Here is a 20,659-nt window from a genome sequence, read left to right as displayed (position 1 = left end):
TAGTATTCTTTGAGTGAAATATTGGTGATGACAAATTCAGATAGTAAAAGCCTGAGTCACAGCTGGGTGGTACATTCTAAGGTAATTTACTGATTACTGTGCCCCCTTTGCTACTTTGTCACAATGGGGTTATTCTTTTACCCTCTTACTTGTAGTATCAGAGAAAACTGGCACCCTTATGAAATGTAAACAGACACCCTCCACACCCCCCTTCACATATAAACACGAAAAAAGTTAGTAGACATCTTTCTTCCAATTTTCATTCTTGGTTTGAAGCCAGTGTTTAGTGCTGCCTGATGTGGAGTTACAATTTTTTTTTCAGGATTGTGGCATGGCCCAGGACACTACAGTGCCCAAACTGAACTTTGAATGTTGGTTGGATAAAGCTATTGAATGGGGTCAAGCCACCACGCTGGAATCCCAGAGGGATGTGTGCCTTCACTTGCCCCAGCTCCAGGATTTTCTACATCAGATTTATGAAACTTTAAAACATACGGTAAGTGACTTTAAGAAGAAGAGAGACCTGTTTTGAAGACACCCTCAGAAACAATCTGCACCATGTTTTGACAGAACCAGAAGCTAGCAGTAGCAAAGAGGTTTGTGTTGTTGACCTGATGTATTGCTGGATCAGAGAGACAAATTGGGGAAACGGTCATAGGTAATGGAAACAGGAGTGTGCTTCCTGTTTCCTTGATTTATTGTGAAAGGAGCTTTTTCTTCTTGATTGGTTGTTGTCACGTGAGATTTCCCAGCCAATGCTCTAGCCTCTTTAAAAAACTTTAAAATAAACAAGAATTTGATTCTGGCTGTCAGGTCATAAAATGGATTATTTAAAGGCCTTAGCATGCAAAACTGTAACTAATCCTTTAAATCTTAGAGAGTCTGTGGACATGTTAACCCCAGTGTTGTGGCACACGTAGTGAGTTCTAGCAGCATGGTCAGATCATTGACATATGCTGCTGGCTGTTCTGTTTAGTAGTTTAATTGTTGTCTGCACTCACTAGAGTGCTTTTTTTTTGAAGTAAATTTAGTTGTTTATATGCTTAATTGTGTATTGGTTTTTCTGAGTGTGGTTTTTCCAGTATATATTTAGTATAATTAGCTTTACCAATATTGCATTATGGCATGAGGCTGACTTCTTCTGAAGTACTTCTTTTAAGTATTCTTCTTATCTGAAGATTGCAGAATTGTTATTATTTTCTGAACTGAATTTAACTTTTAAATAAAAGACTTTTGGGGAGTGGTGTTTCTTCCCATATTTATATATGTCTTTTTCTTAAGGAGGTGTGGAATTAATCTATTTTTAATGTTGCTACTTCAAGTAATTTGAGGCTTGGCCTGAAATGGACCTTGTGAATATGGCCCCAGAAAGTCTAGGGCTAGCTGCAAACGTGAGACAAATGTAAGGAATTTATTGCAGCAGCAGGAGATGGTTATCGTTCCTGCTACTTGTATGTTATCTCAGTACAGCACCATTTTTAAAAGCCTTCATTTATTAGATAGTAAAGCTACAAAATGGAAAAATGAGACTGGTTACACAGGATCGTATACAAACTACATTGTCTACTACTTTTATAGTGAAGCTGCTTTCTATTTGTTTAAAAGTTAAATTGCACCTCCTTACTGCTAGTCATTATGTAAGTTAATTTAAAGAAAGCAAGTGAAAGTAACAGGAAGATAATTGCTTTTATGCCATATTAGGTATTAATTTCTTCAGAAACTCTGTGAGACGGTATATTAAAGCAATGAAGATCAACAAAATTATAGTTTAATTGTGCTTTTGTTATAATGAAATCCTTGTTACTAATACTGTTTTCTGATTCCTGGATGTGAGGCAAATGAACAAATATTCTACCATAATTAACTATTCAGTGAGGAAATTACTTACTTAAGCTTCAACTTATTTGAATTATGACATTATAGCCGATTTCAGGAAGTTCTGCTTTTATTACATACCTGCAGGTGTTTTGTTTCCAGAGCATTTCGTAGCAAAACCATTGGGATTGCAATTTACCGCAATCTGTGTCATTAACAGTTCTCCTACTCTAGTTTTGATGTGCAGTATGTTTGTTTGTTTGTTTATTTATTTATTTATTATGTTTTTAACAGGATTCAATTGTAGCAATCCAGCAGTTTCCTTTAATTGGCCAGCTTCTAGGAAGGCTTTGTTGGAATCCTTTTGTTATAGGATATGGTAAGAACATGTAATGGTATTTCTGCCACAGTTCCATGAACTTTATTCTATAGGAATTACCAAGATACAGCTTGTTATATACTTTGATTTTCTCCATAAAAACACAACATTCTTTTTTACTTAAGTAAAACTTTGAGATTAAAAGGTTAGCTAAGTTATTTAAAATATGTGGCATAGAGAAATTTTGATTTTACTTTTGGAGCTAATTAACGTCATTGAGTAGTTACAGAATCTTGACTTGGGAGCAGTAGATTTTTAAACCCAGTGAGTGTTTATGCATGTCATGATTTCCATTTTTCTTTTTGTATTAATTACATTTTTGTTAGGTTCTCTCAAATGTACAATAGTATTTCAGATTATTTTCAACAGAAGTTTCTTCCAGTTCTACCTCAGAATATTCTGTTATATATGCTAATATAAAAGAAATATTTTTTCTGATACTTGGTTTGTTTTTTTATTACTGTAAAGCTCTACTAAGTTATGATTGTGTTTGTTTTTATTTGGTTTATTCTGAATGTGTGTTTTCCCCATCTTGCAAACTAGTGAAAATACACATAAGATCGAAAGCAAAACAATAAAGTGATGTATAAAGTGATATTAAGACATAGGAAAAAATAATGTGAAAAAACAAAAGCCTCCTACTGGTACTGTATATGTGTGTAGGTGAGAATAAAGAAGAGAAAAGAAATTTGGCCAGGAAAACTGTTGGGAGAGAAGAGACACTACTTGTGCTACCTCACCAGCAGTTCCACTACATTTTTCAGGAAATGAGATGTTGATAAATAACTCGGGATTTACTTCTAAGCAGAAAACTAATTCTGAGCCTGTTAAAGTAATCTTTTGCCAGTCCTCTGCTACTACTACAACTGAAAAAAAAAAAAAAAGTCGCATTTTGTCTCTCTGCTTTATGCTTCCTTTTGGGGAAATACAGGAAAGGCAATTTTTGTGTTCACCTGGAAGGGCTTATTAAGTCAAGCACAGCATCAGGCTAAAGAGATCATATGTCTTCTGGTTTGGCTTTATCTTCTAGTCAGCTTGAAGCACAGGCAGAATGAGCTTGTCTACAAACCACATGGTAGATGTGCGTTACCGTCAGCACTTCCCCTCTGAAAGGAAAATTTGGGAAAGAACCATAGATTTAAACACAGATAACTTTTACACAGCAGCAAATGTAGACTTTTGTGTCACTTTTTGAGAAAGCCTTTTCATACTTTATAGACATTTTTACAATGGAGGGGTTACCTTTTTAATCATAGTTCCAGTTTTTGAGAATGTTGGTAACTGTTGACATTTACAGTTACTCACATGCCTTTCTTCTAAGCTTTTGTTTGGAATATATGTCTTTAGACCATCAGTTTTTCTGAGCTGACAGTATATTGTGGTCAGAAAGTAGCTTCATCTCTATTTTTCATCAAAGTTGAAAGCCATCTGTTCCTGCTTTTGACTCCTTTTCACCACAATCCCAGCTATACATTCTTGGTTTCCTCTACTTTTGTCTTATTTGAGATTCCTCACCATTTTCTAAAGGAAGGAAAGTACTTTTTCTGCAAGTTGATCATTACCTCTGAAGTTTGCAAGAGAGTATTTACTACAGGTTTTTTTTTTTTCGTTTCAAAGTTGCAAGCAAGCCACTTCAGAGAACCTCACTTGCTCAAAATGGAATCTTGCTCTTTGATGCATAAAGATGAGTCAAGGAGATTTTCTGACTTCAACAGACCTGAAGTCGTCTGCTTATACATTCCCACTGCTTCCACTTTTTACAGCCACCTGAGTGCTCTTTGGACCGCTGGCATTTTTAGATTCAGCAGATTTTAATTTTGTTTGGCACTAGTTCTGAAGGTATTCTTTAAGGTAGTGCTGGCTATAGCAGGTGCTGACTCTCAAGTGGGTTTCGTGTAGTTTCTCATTTGGATAAACAGCTCATTCAGACATGTGTCTGAGGCCAGGCCACCCTTGCAGTAGAAGGAACTAATTTGATCAATTCAGTCTTTCATACTAATAAATGGAGGGGGAAAAACATTATACTTCTGCATCATGTCCAAACCACAATACCTATCACTTTACATGAATGTCTGTTGGTGCTGGAAGCTGACATGGCTGACCACTCAGTGCAGGAAGCGTGGTCTCCAAGGGAAAATAATCTCCTCATAAACACTCCTGAGCAGGAGGTGATCAAGTTAGCCTTATTTAGAACGCTAATGTAAAGGAAGCACAACCGAAGAAAATCTCATGGCTGTACTTGTGGTCCTGAACCACAAGGGATGCATGAGGAATTCAGTCCTGGTGAGGAATTCCAGTGTTTTTTTTCTGTGGGCTGGGGGATTATCTTCACAGTAGGCCCCTCCTGGTTTGAGTTTTGAGTCCAAATGTCTTGAATCCCAAACTAATACTATAAATGCTGGGGAATTTCTTGGTGGCTCTGTATGTCAGTGTATATGTGTGAGCATGCGTGCTTATGTATGCATTTGTTTCCACAGAAAGTTCAGTTTTAGCTAATCAACATTTTCTGATATATTTCAATAAAATTTTACAACAAGCTCTAAAAAGAATATTTCTGGCTGTAAGATTAGGGTTTTCTTATTAGTTCCTTGCATCTGGCCCCATTCATGACACGGTATTTATAAACTGACTGTGTCATAGGATGATTGAGACCACACTGTGTTATGAGGAAAATGCTGCCTTTTTTTTTTCTTTTTTTTTCTTTTCGATGTGAGACTGGCAGGGAAGAAGTGCAGTCTGATTCATTGTAAAGGTCTGGGCTTTTGTTTGTTTGGTTGTTTTTTTATTGTTGTTGGTTTTTTATTTTTTACAAAACAGCTTCCAAGCTGTCTTAAATTTCTTACAGAAAATTTTCATTCCTTTAGTTTGAGTTACAACATTAAACTACTTAAGAAGTCGAGTAGATAGTCAGTGACCCTTTTTTGTGATATAATTTCTACCTTTGAGTTACTAATTTTGTAATTAGATATTTATTTGTATTTGTATTAACTGGATATTTATTTGAGTAGTGATAATTTTTTCATGCCATAAGATCAAATGCCTTCATTCATATCCTGATAGTGGTTTTCAATGCATACCATGATGGTATGTTTTCCGTGGGGACCACAGTTACTAGAAAAATGGGAGGAAAAAACCCACCAGTAAGTTTTCTGTGGCTGTCTGTGTTTGGTCTTTTGATGTGATTATCTGTTGCAGCTGCCATAATTATTTTAAGGTCTGTGCCCCCTTACTCTTAATCTTCCCATCTTTCATCCCCAGTTCCAAAGCAGTTCTGAAAAGAAAACAGTGAACCTGAGAGTGACCCACAGAGTGTCATCGGGTACTTCAGCAAGAGGACTGTATGGTCCCTTTCTCTACTTTTCACACATCTATGGGATGCTACTTCGGGTTTGGATGTAGCCAAAAAATAATTTTGACTGTGAAAATTGTGAAGCTGTACAAGTCCCTTATTTTGGGGGAGCTGTTGGCATAGCTATGGCACCAATATAATTTGGTTTCACTTAGGTTGAGGTTTGAATGTGTCTAGCTAGATCTGTGTAAACTCATTATACTGGCAAAGTGCGCCAATGCATCATTTATCTAAGTTTTGTTTTCATAATTTTATCTTTCATTATAGAGATTTACATTTCTGATAGGCAACAATACATGCAATTTACTTTATAGTATGCAGCAAGTCATCATGTGTAGCAAAAAGCCTTCTCATCCAGAAGTCTAATTAAGCAGTTACATGTATTTTTTCACCTCTTTCCTGCATTTTTTAGGTCAAAAGAAAACAGTAACTTAAATAAAATTACTTAATGGCATACTGTAGATATATAGTATAAATAGGATGAGTCAAAAGAAGGAACACTTAAACTATGTATACGTTGTTCAAGACAGGCAATTTGGACTTGTGTCCCCCCTCCTTCTGTCTAGGTGAACTTTTTTAAAATCATATAATTTAAAATTATCTCAAAAGCCAGGCTTTATAAACAGGCAATATTTAGTACTACTGATTAATAATGTTTAAAATCTTAATTTTCCAAGAAGCAAACGGCTATCATTTAGTTGTTTAAACAAGTAAAACAGTATTTGTTTATTTTTCCTCCCACATAATTTTGTGTCAGAGTTTAGATGAAATGTTTTTTGAAGGAGGTAGAGTTGCCTCTTAGGGCTGATGTCTGAATGCTAGTTGGATGTAGTTACGACCGAAGTATAAAGATACTTTGAATTTCTGCTGAGCAGTATGCAAGATTTCTCCTTTAACTCCCATTTTAAATGACCTAGGAAATTATTAGCCTTGTAAAAATCCATATTAAAAAAAAATCCCCAAACATGCAATGGCAGAATACTCCAAATTGTAGTCAGTTAAATGTGTATGTTTGAGAAACCATTTCTGTGCAGAGATGTTAGTCAGTGGGAGGCCAGTAATGGCCTACAGGCTTGTTGGACATTTATTGAGGAATACTGGTTTAAATCAATATTAACTTCTCTGATCGCCTGGTGAAAATACAGGCATTACTTAATGGAGCTTTTATTTTTTCTTCAGGCTTTGCCAACAAAGCACTTGTAAATAATACTGTTTATTACATCCTGGATAACAAATGCACAGAAAACAAAAGAAATCACTTGTTGAGCTTGATAATCAAATTGTCTCCTAATATAATTTGTAAAACTCATGTGGTATTACTTGTTTGTATTATTTTTAACAAGACCAATACTAAATGACTATTATATCAGTGTTAAAATGCTACATCCAGTTTTCATAATTTTTGTTACAGTCATGTGGTTTTATTCTGGGATGAAGATCTTCCAGAGAACATTAAAAAAAAAAGTCTGTTGAAAACAAAGTTGTGGGAAATAATCATAAGTTAAATGGCTCTTCAGCTGCTTACTCCAAATAATCAGCTCTTCTGTAGTAATATCTGTGCATCTGAGCAGTGACAGTATTGCTCAGCATGGTAGGTTTTTAGAGAAGGCAACTGATTTCCAACAGTGGGTTAGAATTAAGTAAAACCCGATCTGATCCTGAACAGAAAATCACAATAGGATTCTTTTCCATCAGCTTTAACTCTTCTACTGTCTGCAGAAATGTAATTTTCCTGAAGCATGGAGAATCTTAATATTCTTGCAGAAAACTCAATATTTTACATTCTTGATATGAATGATTTGAAACTTCATGAACTTAACTTTTTCAGAAGTGAGAATTCTTTAGTTGTGCAAGCTTTGAACACAAGGTAATAACTACTTTACTACTATTCATTATTGTTTATTATTAATTATATTATTTAGAAACTGAATTGAAAGTTCCTTGATGATAGCTTCAAGTATTATATGTGTAAATGAATCACTAGGTCATGCATGTTTCTTAAGACCATCTACATATTGCATAGATTTTGAACTCTTTGATACCTTTTAAACTGCTGTTGAAGGAAATGATTACACAAGAACTAAGTATGAATAACATTAAATGTGTGATGTGGATCTGGTAGAATAGAAGCATTATGAATTGAGACTTATATTTAGGGCTTTAATTTTGTGGGTGGAAAGGAATTGTTTTGTGTAATTCTGTCTGTGTTTTGATTTTTCTGGTTTTGGGTTTTTTTTGGGTTTTTTTTCAGTTTTTTTTTCTTTCTCTAAATGTATCCTTATTTGCTTTTTTCCCTGCAGATGAAAGCCAGAAGATTCTGATGCAGTGCTTATGTTGTCTATACAGCAGTGAACCACGGAATCCTGTGGAATTGAAGGCCAACAGCTGGATACGGGTAAGGGAATGAATCCTTCCCAGGACTGCTTTGAATTAAATTGATTATTTAAAGCTGCTGTTATCTACAGCATAGAGACACTGTCATTTAAGAAACTGCTCCAAACACAACTTGCATACATAGTGTGTTAAAGTATATATCAGTCTAATTATAACACAGTCAGTGCTAGTCTGTCATTTTAAATATTAAAAAGATGTGGCATTTCAAAGTGGATAGTTTTGATGGCTTTTAACCTAGTAGATTCACCAAGTCTCATAACTGTGAATAGTGAGCGACAACCACAAATCAGAAGGGAAGCAAGTGTTATTAAAAACAAAAAGAACCTTTCAATTAGGATAAAATAAATAACCTGGAGAAATGCCATAGTTTGTTTTGAAAACAGCTTATATTTGCTCTTTAATTTTATTCTTTTTTGCTTTTCTTTAATGCCCTGCTTATGAAGAATTTAATTGTATCCAAACTTCCTTTAAATGTAGTCAGAGAGGGAAGGGCTAGTGCTTGTGTGTGGATTTATATTTAGTGACTTAAAGAATAATGAATCCTTAACTTTAACCCCAAATTTAAGGTTTTGCATGGCACATCTGTTCAAATTTTATTTATTTGCACACTTAACTAGCAAAGCATATCAGCATGTAAATAATTTGCAGCACATTGATGCTTACCGCTTTGCATTTCTGAATAGCAATTTGAGGGTGCAGTGTTGTTGATTTAATGTCCTTGTATTCTCCATGGGTCAAAATACAGTTAAAAATATTAATGGAACTTTTTTTTTGTTAATGTTGGGGGTTTTTGTGTCTTATAGTTCTCACAGATAGTGAGAATATAGTAGCCTGATCCTTATTGATGTACATGTCTGCTGAAGCTGAAGATAACTTCTAGGCTTCTATAAGTAGTACATTTCTTACTTACTATTTGACTTTTTACATGCCAGTTTATCTAGGTATGCAAGTAATATTAGGATGTACAAATTATTATAAAATAGGTAATGATACTGCAGATGTTTATGTTGGTAAATGACTGTATTTAACTGTGTAGTATTGTTGATTTAGGTGCAGTAATCTCAGCAGTAAGTTCTCACAAACTTTCAGATGCCACTGAGTGACTGTATGTCCTATTTGGTGGGTTGTGCCACATGCCATGAATTTCTCAACAAATTAATACTAAGAAAAATCACCCTTATTTTCTTCCTGTCTTTAACTTTTTTCAAGAGTCCTTTCCTGAGGTTAGTAGACTTGGAATTCACAGTGTGGCAATGCTTGACTACCAAAGTAAAGTGATGCAAAAAGACCCTCTGCCTTTTCTAAAGTCTTGCTAGTTGGATATATTCGTAACGACATAGGAGATACACAGTAGCGTACACTTAGTTATCAAACAGAGCAAAATTTATTATTTTGTTTGTTATTAGCAACAGCATATGCATTAATGATGTTAAGTGGTGAAGGAAAGCTGTACCTAGACAATCTTCTACAGGTAGCTTCCATTTCTGGAAGGGAAAAAAACAATTGTTTTAATCTAGATCAGTTGGCTTATCTGATTAATTAACTGAACTGATGGTGTTGCTGATAAAAGAAAAAGTGTAAGTAAACAAGAACAAACAGTTGGGGATGGGTGAACATGGCGCTGCTGCTTTTGGCAACACTGCCATCTGAAGCTGTCTTAGAGTGGGACTAATGTGTAAGCCGTGTAAGCATTTGATTCGAGCCTCACTGTAGTCTGCAGGAATTTTTCCACTCTATGTGTTTAAATCAACCTTAATAGTCATTGTGACTTGATGGGTCAATAGTTAACCTAAAAGTGATAGGGAAGAGGGTGTGGAGGAGCTGCCTAAAGTGTAGCATAATATGCTCTGAAATGTAACAAGTTCACATTTTGCCTGGAGGGAAAGAAAGAGCTCTTGGAGAACTGGTAATTCAAAAAAAAAAAAAAAGACAGGTAAGGGAGATTGTAAAATGTACAGCATAAGTATACAAAAGTTGAGATTAAAAGAAAGGGTATTATTAAATTGTTTTCTGTAGTCATTAGAATTTCTTCTTGGTTTCTTAATATCCAGTGTGCATCATCACAAAGCTTTTTGAAGAAGGTGGTTTTATCGCCTTTTCCTAACCAGCATTGTAGTTCTAGTCACCAGCAATTGCGATATAATAAGGACGATCACAGTTGTTTGTACAGAAGAACCTAAGTTAAATATTTTGCTACTGTTGGGTTGCTTTTACCGTGTATGATAATGATTTACATTTCAAAAAAATAAACATGTAGTAGGTCTGTCGATCCACCTAATGCATACTTGACATTGTTTCCTCCTGAACTGCTTTATTTTCCATATTGTATGTGTCTCAAAAGATTGTCATGGAAAGGGATCAAGACACATTTGCTGTGAGAGCCATCACTTGAGGTTTGCATCAGCTATTTTCATATTGACTGGATGACCAACCTCTGCAGTGATTTGATCTGACCTCAGCTTTGTCTGCAATACGGCAGGAGCTCTTTATAGCAGGGCTATTCAGTCTCTGGTGAAGAAGATGCCAAATACACTGTGGTACACTATGATAAAAATGGCCAGAACTCTAAAATCTATAGTTGAAACAGTTGAAAATTGTTGCAGATGGGGGGGAAGGTAGTTTTGTGGCTACATGATGTAAAAGGAATTGAAATCCAGAAATCAATTCTAAATAAAGCTCTGAAATTTGAATGCTTTTTTAAAAGGGTGTTATTATTATGGAAAACTTGTGTGTACTTGGAATGAAATGGTAGCTTATCTACGGTATTTAAGCTCTCCCTAGAGGGTATGGATGGAAAGCCATCCATGACCACACAGAATGGGGCTCTGTGTTGCGTTTGTACACCCTGACACAGAAGCCATGGAAAAGGGGTTTACATATAGGAACTGCTGTTGAGCTTCTGCAGAAGTGACTTCACAGTAGCCCAGTCCTTTCGCCCTGCAGCTGACAGTTAATTTGCCTCCTCAGCTTAATACTTGAGTGTACACTGATGAGGAGTACTCAGTTTTTAGAAAGGTAAAGTAGTTCACTGTGTAAGCCAGCATGCATCAATTAAATTGGGACCTTTGGGTGTACATTTAGTTGACAACAGAACAAAGCAAAGCAAGCAAGCAAGCAAGCAAACAACCAAAAAACCCCACTTAAACAACCAAAAAATGAGAAGGAGTGTGTAATGGAGGTAGACAACTTTACCTGCTTACGATTAACTGTTTAACAACAACAAAAAACTTTTTAAGATTGCTTCCTAGTTTTGTGGGTTTTAAATGTGGCTTATGTGAAAATTTTCCTCCCAAAAGGCAAAGTTATATCTGATTGGAAAATTATATGATTCAGTCAAGTTAATGGTGAATTTTCTTTTTACTTTATTTATATAGCTGTGCACATTTACTATTAAATTACATCTTGCTTTTTGTCACGGCAAGCACAAGTTTCTAAAGCGTACTTTGTTGGCTTTCGGTGTGTCTTTGACTAAGGTCATTGATAGGAAGACTGATCTCAAGTCTTTTGTTTTCAGCTACTAGAATGCATTTTCAAAGTAGTAAAAAGACTATTTAGTGCTTGTTTACTTTTTAACTTTCCTGCCATGGTCATAGAAAAGCTGGATTGTTCTGTTGACAGGAAGAGTAGCTACCCACTTGAACCACATTATTAGTAAGTTTCAGAAATCAAAATCATGCAGGTCTTTAAGTCCTCTGAAAGACTAAAATGTGCAAAGAAATGGCTTGGAATTTGGTTAAAATGTGCAATGAAGACTGCAGTTTTTTTAGGATCAGATGCTGGTTTTAAAATGGTAGAATTTTTTTTTATGATTGTGAATTTTAGTGCTGGAATCTAGGTTCCATAGTTCTTCTGAACAGCCAGACGCAGTGTAGGAAGCCAAGATACATGCTGGCACAGATTTCTCACTGATGAAATCAGTCATGACCTGGTGAAACCAGTCTCTAAGAAAGTGATTTAGTTTCCACAGCTGGCCTTCTGTGAGAAGAGAATTTTAGAGCTGTGCAGCTAGTGTGGTTCTAACATGGGCTTGTGTCTAGTGGGGCTAGAACAGGTTTCTTTCACCATGGGTTACTCTTGTAATCACTTTGCAAAAACTAGAGAGCTTTTCTGAATTAGATTTCCATTTTATTAATTTGGTCACACCTCCTCCTTTGCTCTCAGTTTTTAAACTGTGCTTATGAATTGTTTATGGCTTTGAAATTTGTTTCAAAAACTGCTTTTGTTGTGTTGTTTTGGAAGGCTGTACATACTTGTGAGAGTGTTACAGCCCATCACTTTTCAAATTCGGTAAAACAGGAAAGGTTAATATCCCTCTTTTTAATTTTAAAGTTTTTTTAAAAATATAAGATAAATTTTTTCCAATACTATTCAAAGGAATACAAAGGAACAAGACAGTGCATACATAATAGCTTAAATATGGGGGTGGAAGGCCTGTCAGCCTGGGTACATGTTTTTAGAGGTGGTTTTTGGGCTTGGCCATATTTTCCTTTCTGTAAGTTTGTATTTCTTTTGAGTATCTGTATCCTGTGCGAGGCCACATTATATTAATGGTTGCAAAAGTAATAGGTGTTCTTTGTAAGAGTAATTTTTAATGGCACTGGAATTATAAAATTATTTTTGTAATATTTAAAAAAAATACCTAATGAAACTTGTGTGTTTCATCTTTCGTAAGTTTTCATACGTGTTTTCTCTTACTGGTATTATTCCGGGTAATTTTTGAACTGAAGATGGTATGATGCCAAATTGATGTAAAAATTTTGATTCAGAAAGTTTTAATTATACTGCGTTGGTGAGTTTTGAGTTTCTCAGGAGAACTGTGGAAAATGATGTTCCTATGAAAACACTAAAACTGATTAAAAAAAAAGCACCTCTAAAACTTTGACTCATCTACTAATCATTTGTGAATGTTGCTGAGATATTTCTGCTGTAAGATCAAGGTTTTGAATTACAGTCTGTGGTCCTTGCCTCCTGCACTTCAAGTTTAACTTCTCAATTTTCTGCTGAGCTACACAGTGTTGGTGGACACTACTTATTTCCAAATATATGCAATGGAAAGCAGAGACCATATTATTGTTTCCTTTGGACACTGTCAGCACTCAATGAACAAAGTTCACCACTTAAGAGCACATCTTTGAGAATGCAGACATTGTCTTTTCAGGTACAGGATTTTCATTTTGCTAAATTTAGTGTTTGCAGTAAAACTGCAATATTTGCTTGCTGGAATTTCTTTGCTTTTTAGGGAAATAGGAGATATAGCAGAACCTCAATGTCATCTTGTTATTTTTTGCATAGCAAACATGGAAACATGTTTGAAAAGAATTAGTTTAATATGGTACATGTTTCGTAGAACGCCTCCTTGTACAGCAATGCTTGAAAGTTTCTGGTAAAAAGGGTTTTGTGGTGGGTTTTTTTTGTTGTTTTGGTTTGGTTTTAGGGTTTTGTTTTGGTTTTTTTTTTTTTAAATTTGAGTTATAAGTCTGAAAATGTCAAGGCCTTCTGTGCGATATCTTGCCCTTTAGTATTGTTACACTTACCTCCTGTGGAGGACACATTAAAGCATCTGAATGGAAGTCTTGTTTTCCAGAAGAATGGAAGGTATATACCTGTCTTCCACATGCCAACCTTTTGATGTACGTTGAAGTTGTATTTGTTTAGACTAAATTTGATGGAATTCTGTCCATTGTATTAAATTGTATTAAAGTGTTTTGCAGTGGATTGCTGCTCCTTAACTAGGCCAGGTCAAGAAATTTACTGCCAATTAAGAACAGGATGTTTGAGATTTTTAGTGATGTCCTCCGGATGACCTGGGTTTTTTTATGATCATCTTGACTTTTTAATTAAACTACAGTTTTAATTGAGTTCATTCAGTTAATGAATCACTGACCTTTCACCCCTACTTCTGAATCTGTACCAGAATTTTCAGCAAAATGGATTTTTAAGACCTTTGCTTTCTATGTAGCAATGTATCTAAGACTGATGAATTAACATTGAATGGATGGTCTCTCAGTGATCGTTCAAAATGGAAATGTTTGCGATTTACTTCTTGGGACAGATGCACCTGCACTGAAATGCTTTGTCATCTCTCACTATAAACTTACACTTCTGTGTGGCTTTCATTTCCTCTTTAGATGTCAAGTACTTCTTTGCTTGTATCTTGGATCATCTGGCTATCTGATCAGATGTTACCGTGTTTGTCATTCTTAATAGTTTAATTAATTGACATATATTTTGGTTGGGCAACAATATTCAGGAATAGAATAAAAACAACACTATTATAAAAACAAGAGTTCAGCAAAATGAAATTTCTTAAAATTTTAGGATTTAAGTGTATTTACTCTTTTGCCTGCCAGTGAAGATTTGCTCATTGATTTACTGGGACTTTACAAGATTATTTAGTTACTTCTGAGTAACTAAATAAATTTCTCATACAACTTGAAAAAGAAGTATTACAAGAAAGAGGTTAGAAAGTAGACATTGATGGAACTACAGGAAAGTTGTGGAGAGTAGCTGAGAAGAAAACAGAAAAAAAAGTCACGTTAAGAAAAGGTCAGGGAGTGTGAAATGTGTGTGTGCTTGTTCCCATGTATTTTGCCTTCTATTTGGAATGAGTGTCAAAGCATTTTCAATATTTCTGTTACAATGTGGGTAGTAAGGCATCACAGTAACTCATGAAGGAACTGGGAAGGACTAGATTATCTTTAAGAAATACAGGGATTCTTGTCATATTTTATAAAGAATCCAAAAGAGATTTTATGTGAAATGGAAAGTGACAAAGGGAACTAGACTCTATAATTCTCATTATGGAATCATAGAATAGTTTGGGTTGGAAGGGACATTTAAAGGTCATCTAGTCCAACCCCCTGCAGTGAGCAGGGACATCTTTAGCTAGATCAGGCTGCTCAGAGCCCCATCTAGCCTGACCTTGAACGTTTTCAGGGATGGAGCATCTACGACCTCTCTGGGCAGCCTGTTCCAGTGTTTCACCACCCTCATTGTAAAAAAATTTCTTCCTTACATCTAGTCTGAATCTACGCTCTTTTAGTTTAAAACCATTAACCCTTGTCCTCTTGCTACAGGCTCTAATAAAAAGTCTGTCCCGTCTGTGTCAATGGTCAGCTGGAGTGCATGGAGCACTGCCTGGGGATGGATGAGGAGTTGCCCGACAGTTTATGGGTCAGGATTAAAGGGAGGGCAGGGAAAGAAGAGATTATAGTGGATGTCTGCTGCAGCTTGCCTGACCAGGAAGACTGAGTGGACGAGGCCCTCTATAGGTGGATAGGAGCAGCCTCACGATCACAAGGCGTCGTCATCATGGGGGACTTAAACCACTTCGATATCAGTTGGAGGGACAACACAGCAGGGCACAAGCAATCCAGGAGGTTCCTGGAATGCTTTGATGATAACTTCCTTCTGCAAGTGGTAGAGCAGCCAACAAGGAGAGAAGCTGTGCTGGACCTTGTTCTCTCCAACAAGGAGGGCTGGTGGGGAATGTGAAGCTCGAGGGCAGCCTTGGATGCGGTGGCCATGAGATGGTGGAGTTCAAGATCCTTAGGGCAGTGAGGAGGGTGCGCAGCAAGCTCGTTAGCCTGGGCTTCAAGAGAGCTGACTTTCGTCTCTTCAGGGACCTCCTTGGCAGAGTGCCATGGGATACAGCCCTGGAGGGAAGAGGGGCCCAAGAAAGCTGTTCAATGGATCACCTCCTCCAAGCTCAGGATGTTGACATCCCAACAAAGAGGGAGTCAGGTAAAAATGCCAGGAGGCCCGTGTGAATTAACAAGCTGCTCCTGGTCAAACTCAAACAAAAAACAGAAGTCTACCATGGGTGGAAGCAAGGACAGGTAGCCTGGGAGGAATACAGAGAAAGCGTTTGAGCAGCCAGGCATCTAGTTAGGAAAGCCAAGGCCCTGATAGAATTACATCTGGCCAGGGACATCAAGAGCAACAAGAAGAACTTCTATAGGTAAGTCAGTGACAAAAGGAAGACTAGAGATAGTGTGGGCTCTCTCCGGAATGAAAGGGGAGACCTGGTTTACAGGGATATGGAGAAAGCTGAGGTAATCAATGACTTTTTTTACCTCAGTCTTCACCAGCAAGTGCTTCAGCCACACCACCGAAGTTGCAGAATGCAAAGGCAGGGACTGGCAGAATGAAGAACAGCCCACTGTAGGAGAGGATCAGGTCTGAGACCATCTAAGGAACCTGAAGGTGCACAAGTCCGTGGGACCTGATGAGATGCATCTGTGGGTCCTGAGGGAACTGGCAGATGAAGTGGCTAAGCCACTATCTGTCACATTTGAGAAGTCATGGCAGTCTGGCAAAGTTTCCACTGACTGGAAAAGAAGAAACATAACCCCCATATCTAAAAAGGGAAAAAAGGAAGGCCCGAGGAACTACAGGCCAGTCAGTCTCACCTCTGTGCCTGGCAAGATCATGGAGCAAACTCTGTTAGGGCACATGGAAAATAAGGAGGTGATTGGTGACAGCCAATGTGGCTTCACCAAGGGCAAATCCTGCCTGACAAATTTGGTGGCCTTCTACGATGGGATTACAGCAATGGTGGATAAGGGAAGGGCAACAGATGTCATCTCCCTGGACTTGTGCAAAGCATTTGACACTGTCCTCCTTGCCTCTAAACTGGAGAGACATGAATTTGATGAACGGACCACTTGGTGGATAAGAAATTGGCTGGATGGTTGCACTCAAAGACTCACAGTCAACAGCTTGATATCCAAATGGAGACCAGTGACGAATGGTGTTCCAACGAGGGGTCGGTATTGGGACTGGTGCTGTTAACATCTTTATCAGTGACATAGACCGTGGGATTGAGTGCACCCTCAGCAAGTTTGCCTATAACACCAAGTTGTGTGGTGCAGTCGACGCGCTGGTGGGAAGGGAGGCCATCCAGAGGGACCTTGACAGGCTGGAGAGGTGGGCCTGTGGAAACTTCATGAAGTTCAACAAGGCCAAGTGCAAGGTCCTGCACCTTGGTTGGGGCAATCCCCAGTATCAGTACAGACTGGGGGACAAAAGGATTGGAAGCAGCCCTGCAGAGAAGGACTTCAGGACACTGGTGGATGAAAAATTGGACATGAGCTGGCAATGTGCACTCGCAGCCCAGAAAGCCAACTATCCTGGGCTGCATCAAAGGAAGCGTAGGCAGCAGGTTGAGGGAGGTGATTCTCCCCCTCTACTCCACTCTGGTGAGACCCCACGTGGAGTGCTGTGTCCAGCTCTGGGGCCCCAAGCACGGGAAAGACATGGACCTGCTCAAGGGGATCCAGAGGATGGCCACAAAGATGATCAGGGGGCTAGAGCACCTCCTCTGTGAGGACAGGCTGAGAGAGCTGGGGTTGTTCAGCCTGGAGAAAAGAAGGCTCTAGGGAGACCTTCTAGCAGCCTTTCGGTACTTAAAGGGGGGACCTACAGGAAAGGTGGGGAAGGGACTCTATCAGGGAGGGAAATGATAGGTCAAGGTAATGGTTTCAAACTGAAAGAGGGGAAATTTTGGTTAGCTAGAAGGGAGAAATTCTTTCCTGTGAAGGTGGTGAGACACTGGCACAGGTTGCCCAGAGAAGCTGTGGCTGCCCCCTCCTTGGCAGTGTTCAAGGCCAGGCTGGATGAGGCTTTGAGCAACCTGGTCTAGTGGAAGGTGTCCCTGCCCATGGCAGGGGGGTTGAACTAGATGATCTTCAAGGGCCCTTCCAACCCAAACCATTCTGTGATTCTAGGAGCTTTCTTATAAGCCCCCTTTAAGTATTGAAAGGCCACATAGTCTTAAGACCTTAGAATAAGAAAACTGTATTTTCTTCCTGTGTCTGTTTTATGGAAAGAAGCTTATTTTGCAGTATATATGGCTTATATGTATTTGTTAAAATGTAGTATGTCGAGTTTGTGAGGAAATGTTCGAAGTGAACAGAGTTGTTTGCAGTACATAGTGATGACAACTTTGTTGCTTATTGTGATAGCTGTTTACTAACTTATTAACAGTGGTGTGTATTCTTACATACCAGTAAATGACATTCCTCATATTCCATACAGGTACACATAAATTTGTTTTATATTCATATATACACAACTTTCTATTTCACAGCATTTTAATACATACTCTTCTAAGGGAAGATGAACTTTTTCTTGTAACAATGATCTCTAGATTAGAAGCCAGCTTCACTGCTGCCCGGATTGTGTGGCGTTATTTTGAGCCTTAGTTGTCTAGTGATGCCTGTGCTAGTGAGAGTTCTGTGTTAAGATTCCTGCAATTTTTGGCAACAATTCAGGATACTCACTAATAAGAAAATTAATTGTGGAAGAATTCTACTTGTGTTTTCACTTGTTATGATAAAGACTAATTCTTCTTTTTTTTTTTTTTTTTTTTTTTTTTTTTTTTTTGGTAGTACTTAGGGGCTTTGTATCTAGGATCTGTTGTATTAAACACTGTACACAAACAGTTTAGAAAATGTTCTTGGTTCTGAAGTGGTTACAAGGAAAGAACCATCATGCAAATAGATTTAGAAAAAAGAATCAAGAAGAAACAACTGTTTATTTTTTCTGTCCGCCTCGTTCTGTCGCTGTTATAAAATTACAGATTCTGTATTTTGAACAGCACAGGTTTTTTGTATTTTCTCTCCTCTGTTTTTCCCTAGGCAAGCCTTATTACGCAGTTTCGTGGAGACCCTTTTATGTATGGTCATACACTGTGTTTTTAAGAACAAGTCATCAATATATTCTGCAATGTTTTTAGTATGTCTGTCATCATATTGCTTGGTTTGCTGCTCCCATGTTTTACTTTATTCTGTCACCTTTGTCACTTCTGTTGTTTTCAGAAGTTTGTTTGCTGTAGAGATGAGGCTTTCTCCACAATGCCAGAAACAACAAAGCACCCATTCTCTTATTTCTGTTACCTTAAGTCAGCCTTTCGCAGTGCGTTAGCACAGCAACCCTAGCAAGCATAGTAACCTGTGAAAACTTGTATCACTAAAGACCCGTAGGTGGCACTCTGTATTACGTGATTGCCGGTACGTACATCACCCAAGAATGCGTATACACAGAAACGTGCACTCTCACACACGGTTTTTAAAGACTACAGTAATTTAGATGTTGTTAGGGATTGAGTTAATGGTAATAACGTTGCGGCCTTTCTCTAGTTTGATCTGTATGTGTTTTGTTAGAAAGTCAGTATTACATGGTAGGTTGCCTTGTTTGTCAAATTGTCAAGAAGATGACAAATAAAGGTGAGGTCTTCCTCTAAGGAAGGACCAAGTCGAACTTGACTTCAGCAATCAAATTAATGGGTATGAAGTAGTGCTGTTACAGAGTAAGCATGAAAACGCCATTCACTGGAATTGGTAATGAGAAATAAAAATGGAATTAGCTGTTGTGCATTATACTTTCACTTCAGCTGTTCTATGTTACAGAAGTTTTCCATTCTTAGTTAAATCTAAGAGCAATTATTAAATAAATATGCCTCATAAAAAGTGGAAACAAACAAAAAGAGTCTACCAAATATCCTTCTGCTAATCGTTGCTTGTTCTGGAGGCTGAATGTTGTATTTGACTTATGAGTCAACAAATAATAAGGAAGCATATTAGCTTTCTGAATAGGACAAGCTGCTTTAAAAATATTTCCCAGATATAAGGGGAAAACAGAAAAGATACTCCTTCTCAATTCTATGTTTAAAATTCTGTGTACATAGTTTTATTTTCTGTTTGTGAAGCTAAATATACAGGTGTTTTTTGCTTTAAGCTTGGTCTATCTGTTTAACAACAAAGTTGGCTGAAGGATAGCAAACATGCTTGAGTGAATATAATCGTCATAACAGTTAAACTGATGGTTTTCCCGTTGTTAATTTAAGCAATAAAGGATCAGAAGTGTTTGCACCTTCTGCTTCTGAGTTCACCATGTTGTACAAGGAAGTTTAAATATGTAATAATGGCAGTGACTATAAAATTGTGGTTTGCTTACCTAGTCCACCTTTCTTGATACACAGTGCATGTTTGCACTCTTAGACTAGATCTCAGGAGCAGAATGAAACAGGTATCTGATGGGCATTTTATTCTAAAGTGGCTTTTCAGTTACATATGCTAGCAAAAATTAAAAAACTATTTTGACCAGATAGAATAGGTTAAATGCCAATACCCTACCCCCTGTATAGCTGAAAGGACATACAAAAGACTCAGATGTGCCATTTTGTCAAAGGCAATGTTATTAAAGCCCAGGAAGTCAGAAGACAGCTTTCCTCTTTGTAATTATTTAAGATAAATTAGTTGGTGTTTTAAAACAATTTTCAGTTAATTCAACCAGTGGAAGCTGGATGAATTGTTATTTCAGACATGTATGCAAAAGCTACGCACACATGTACTGTGTAAAATGAAACATAAAAATGAGATGTTTTAGAAAACACATAAGGAAAGTGAAAACAGTAAATTCTGTAAAGCGTTTTGTAAGTACAAGTGAAAAAATCCCAGTCTTACAAACCTAAGGGCTGACTCACAGCTCAGGGATCACGGTGTGATCACGGCTTGGAACAGGGGGAAAAAAGATGAGCTGAAAGAGCATGCAGATCTGAAAATTCTTGGTGGAACTTCATAACTTTTGCCAGGAGCTGGGGCAGTAGTCAAAAAAAACCCCAAACAACCGAACAACCAAAAAACCTTCCAATTCAGAAGAGTAATCTCAAAGTGCAGAATAAAGCTGAAGATGCCTAAATATCTTTTCTGACACTTTTC

The 20,659-nt window shown here is 37.5% G+C and overlaps 1 protein-coding gene across 3 annotated transcripts in view; it reads left to right on the top strand.

The window, feature by feature from the left end:
- Nucleotides 1-331: 331 nt before the first annotated feature.
- Nucleotides 332-20,659, top strand: part of FANCC (FA complementation group C) — a 71,515-nt gene continuing 51,187 nt past the window's right edge. The window contains exons 1-4 of one of the 3 annotated variants that reach the window (XM_086479899.1): nucleotides 332-496; nucleotides 1,658-1,660; nucleotides 2,110-2,194; nucleotides 7,844-7,938. In XM_086479899.1, the coding sequence (XP_086336025.1) occupies nucleotides 332-496; nucleotides 1,658-1,660; nucleotides 2,110-2,194; nucleotides 7,844-7,938 (348 nt within the window). Of the gene's footprint in view, nucleotides 501-1,657; nucleotides 1,661-2,109; nucleotides 2,195-7,843; nucleotides 7,939-20,659 lie in introns of all 3 variants that reach the window. The other 2 variants (XM_009959950.1, XM_086479897.1) reach the window with 2 other exon arrangements.

The sequence above is a fragment of the Leptosomus discolor genome, chromosome Z (assembly GCF_034619465.1).
Source record: "Leptosomus discolor isolate bLepDis1 chromosome Z, bLepDis1.hap2, whole genome shotgun sequence".
NCBI lineage: Eukaryota > Metazoa > Chordata > Aves > Leptosomiformes > Leptosomidae > Leptosomus > Leptosomus discolor.
The sequence above is the reverse complement of the archived record's forward strand: the minus strand, read 5'-3'. Positions and strand labels throughout refer to the sequence as shown.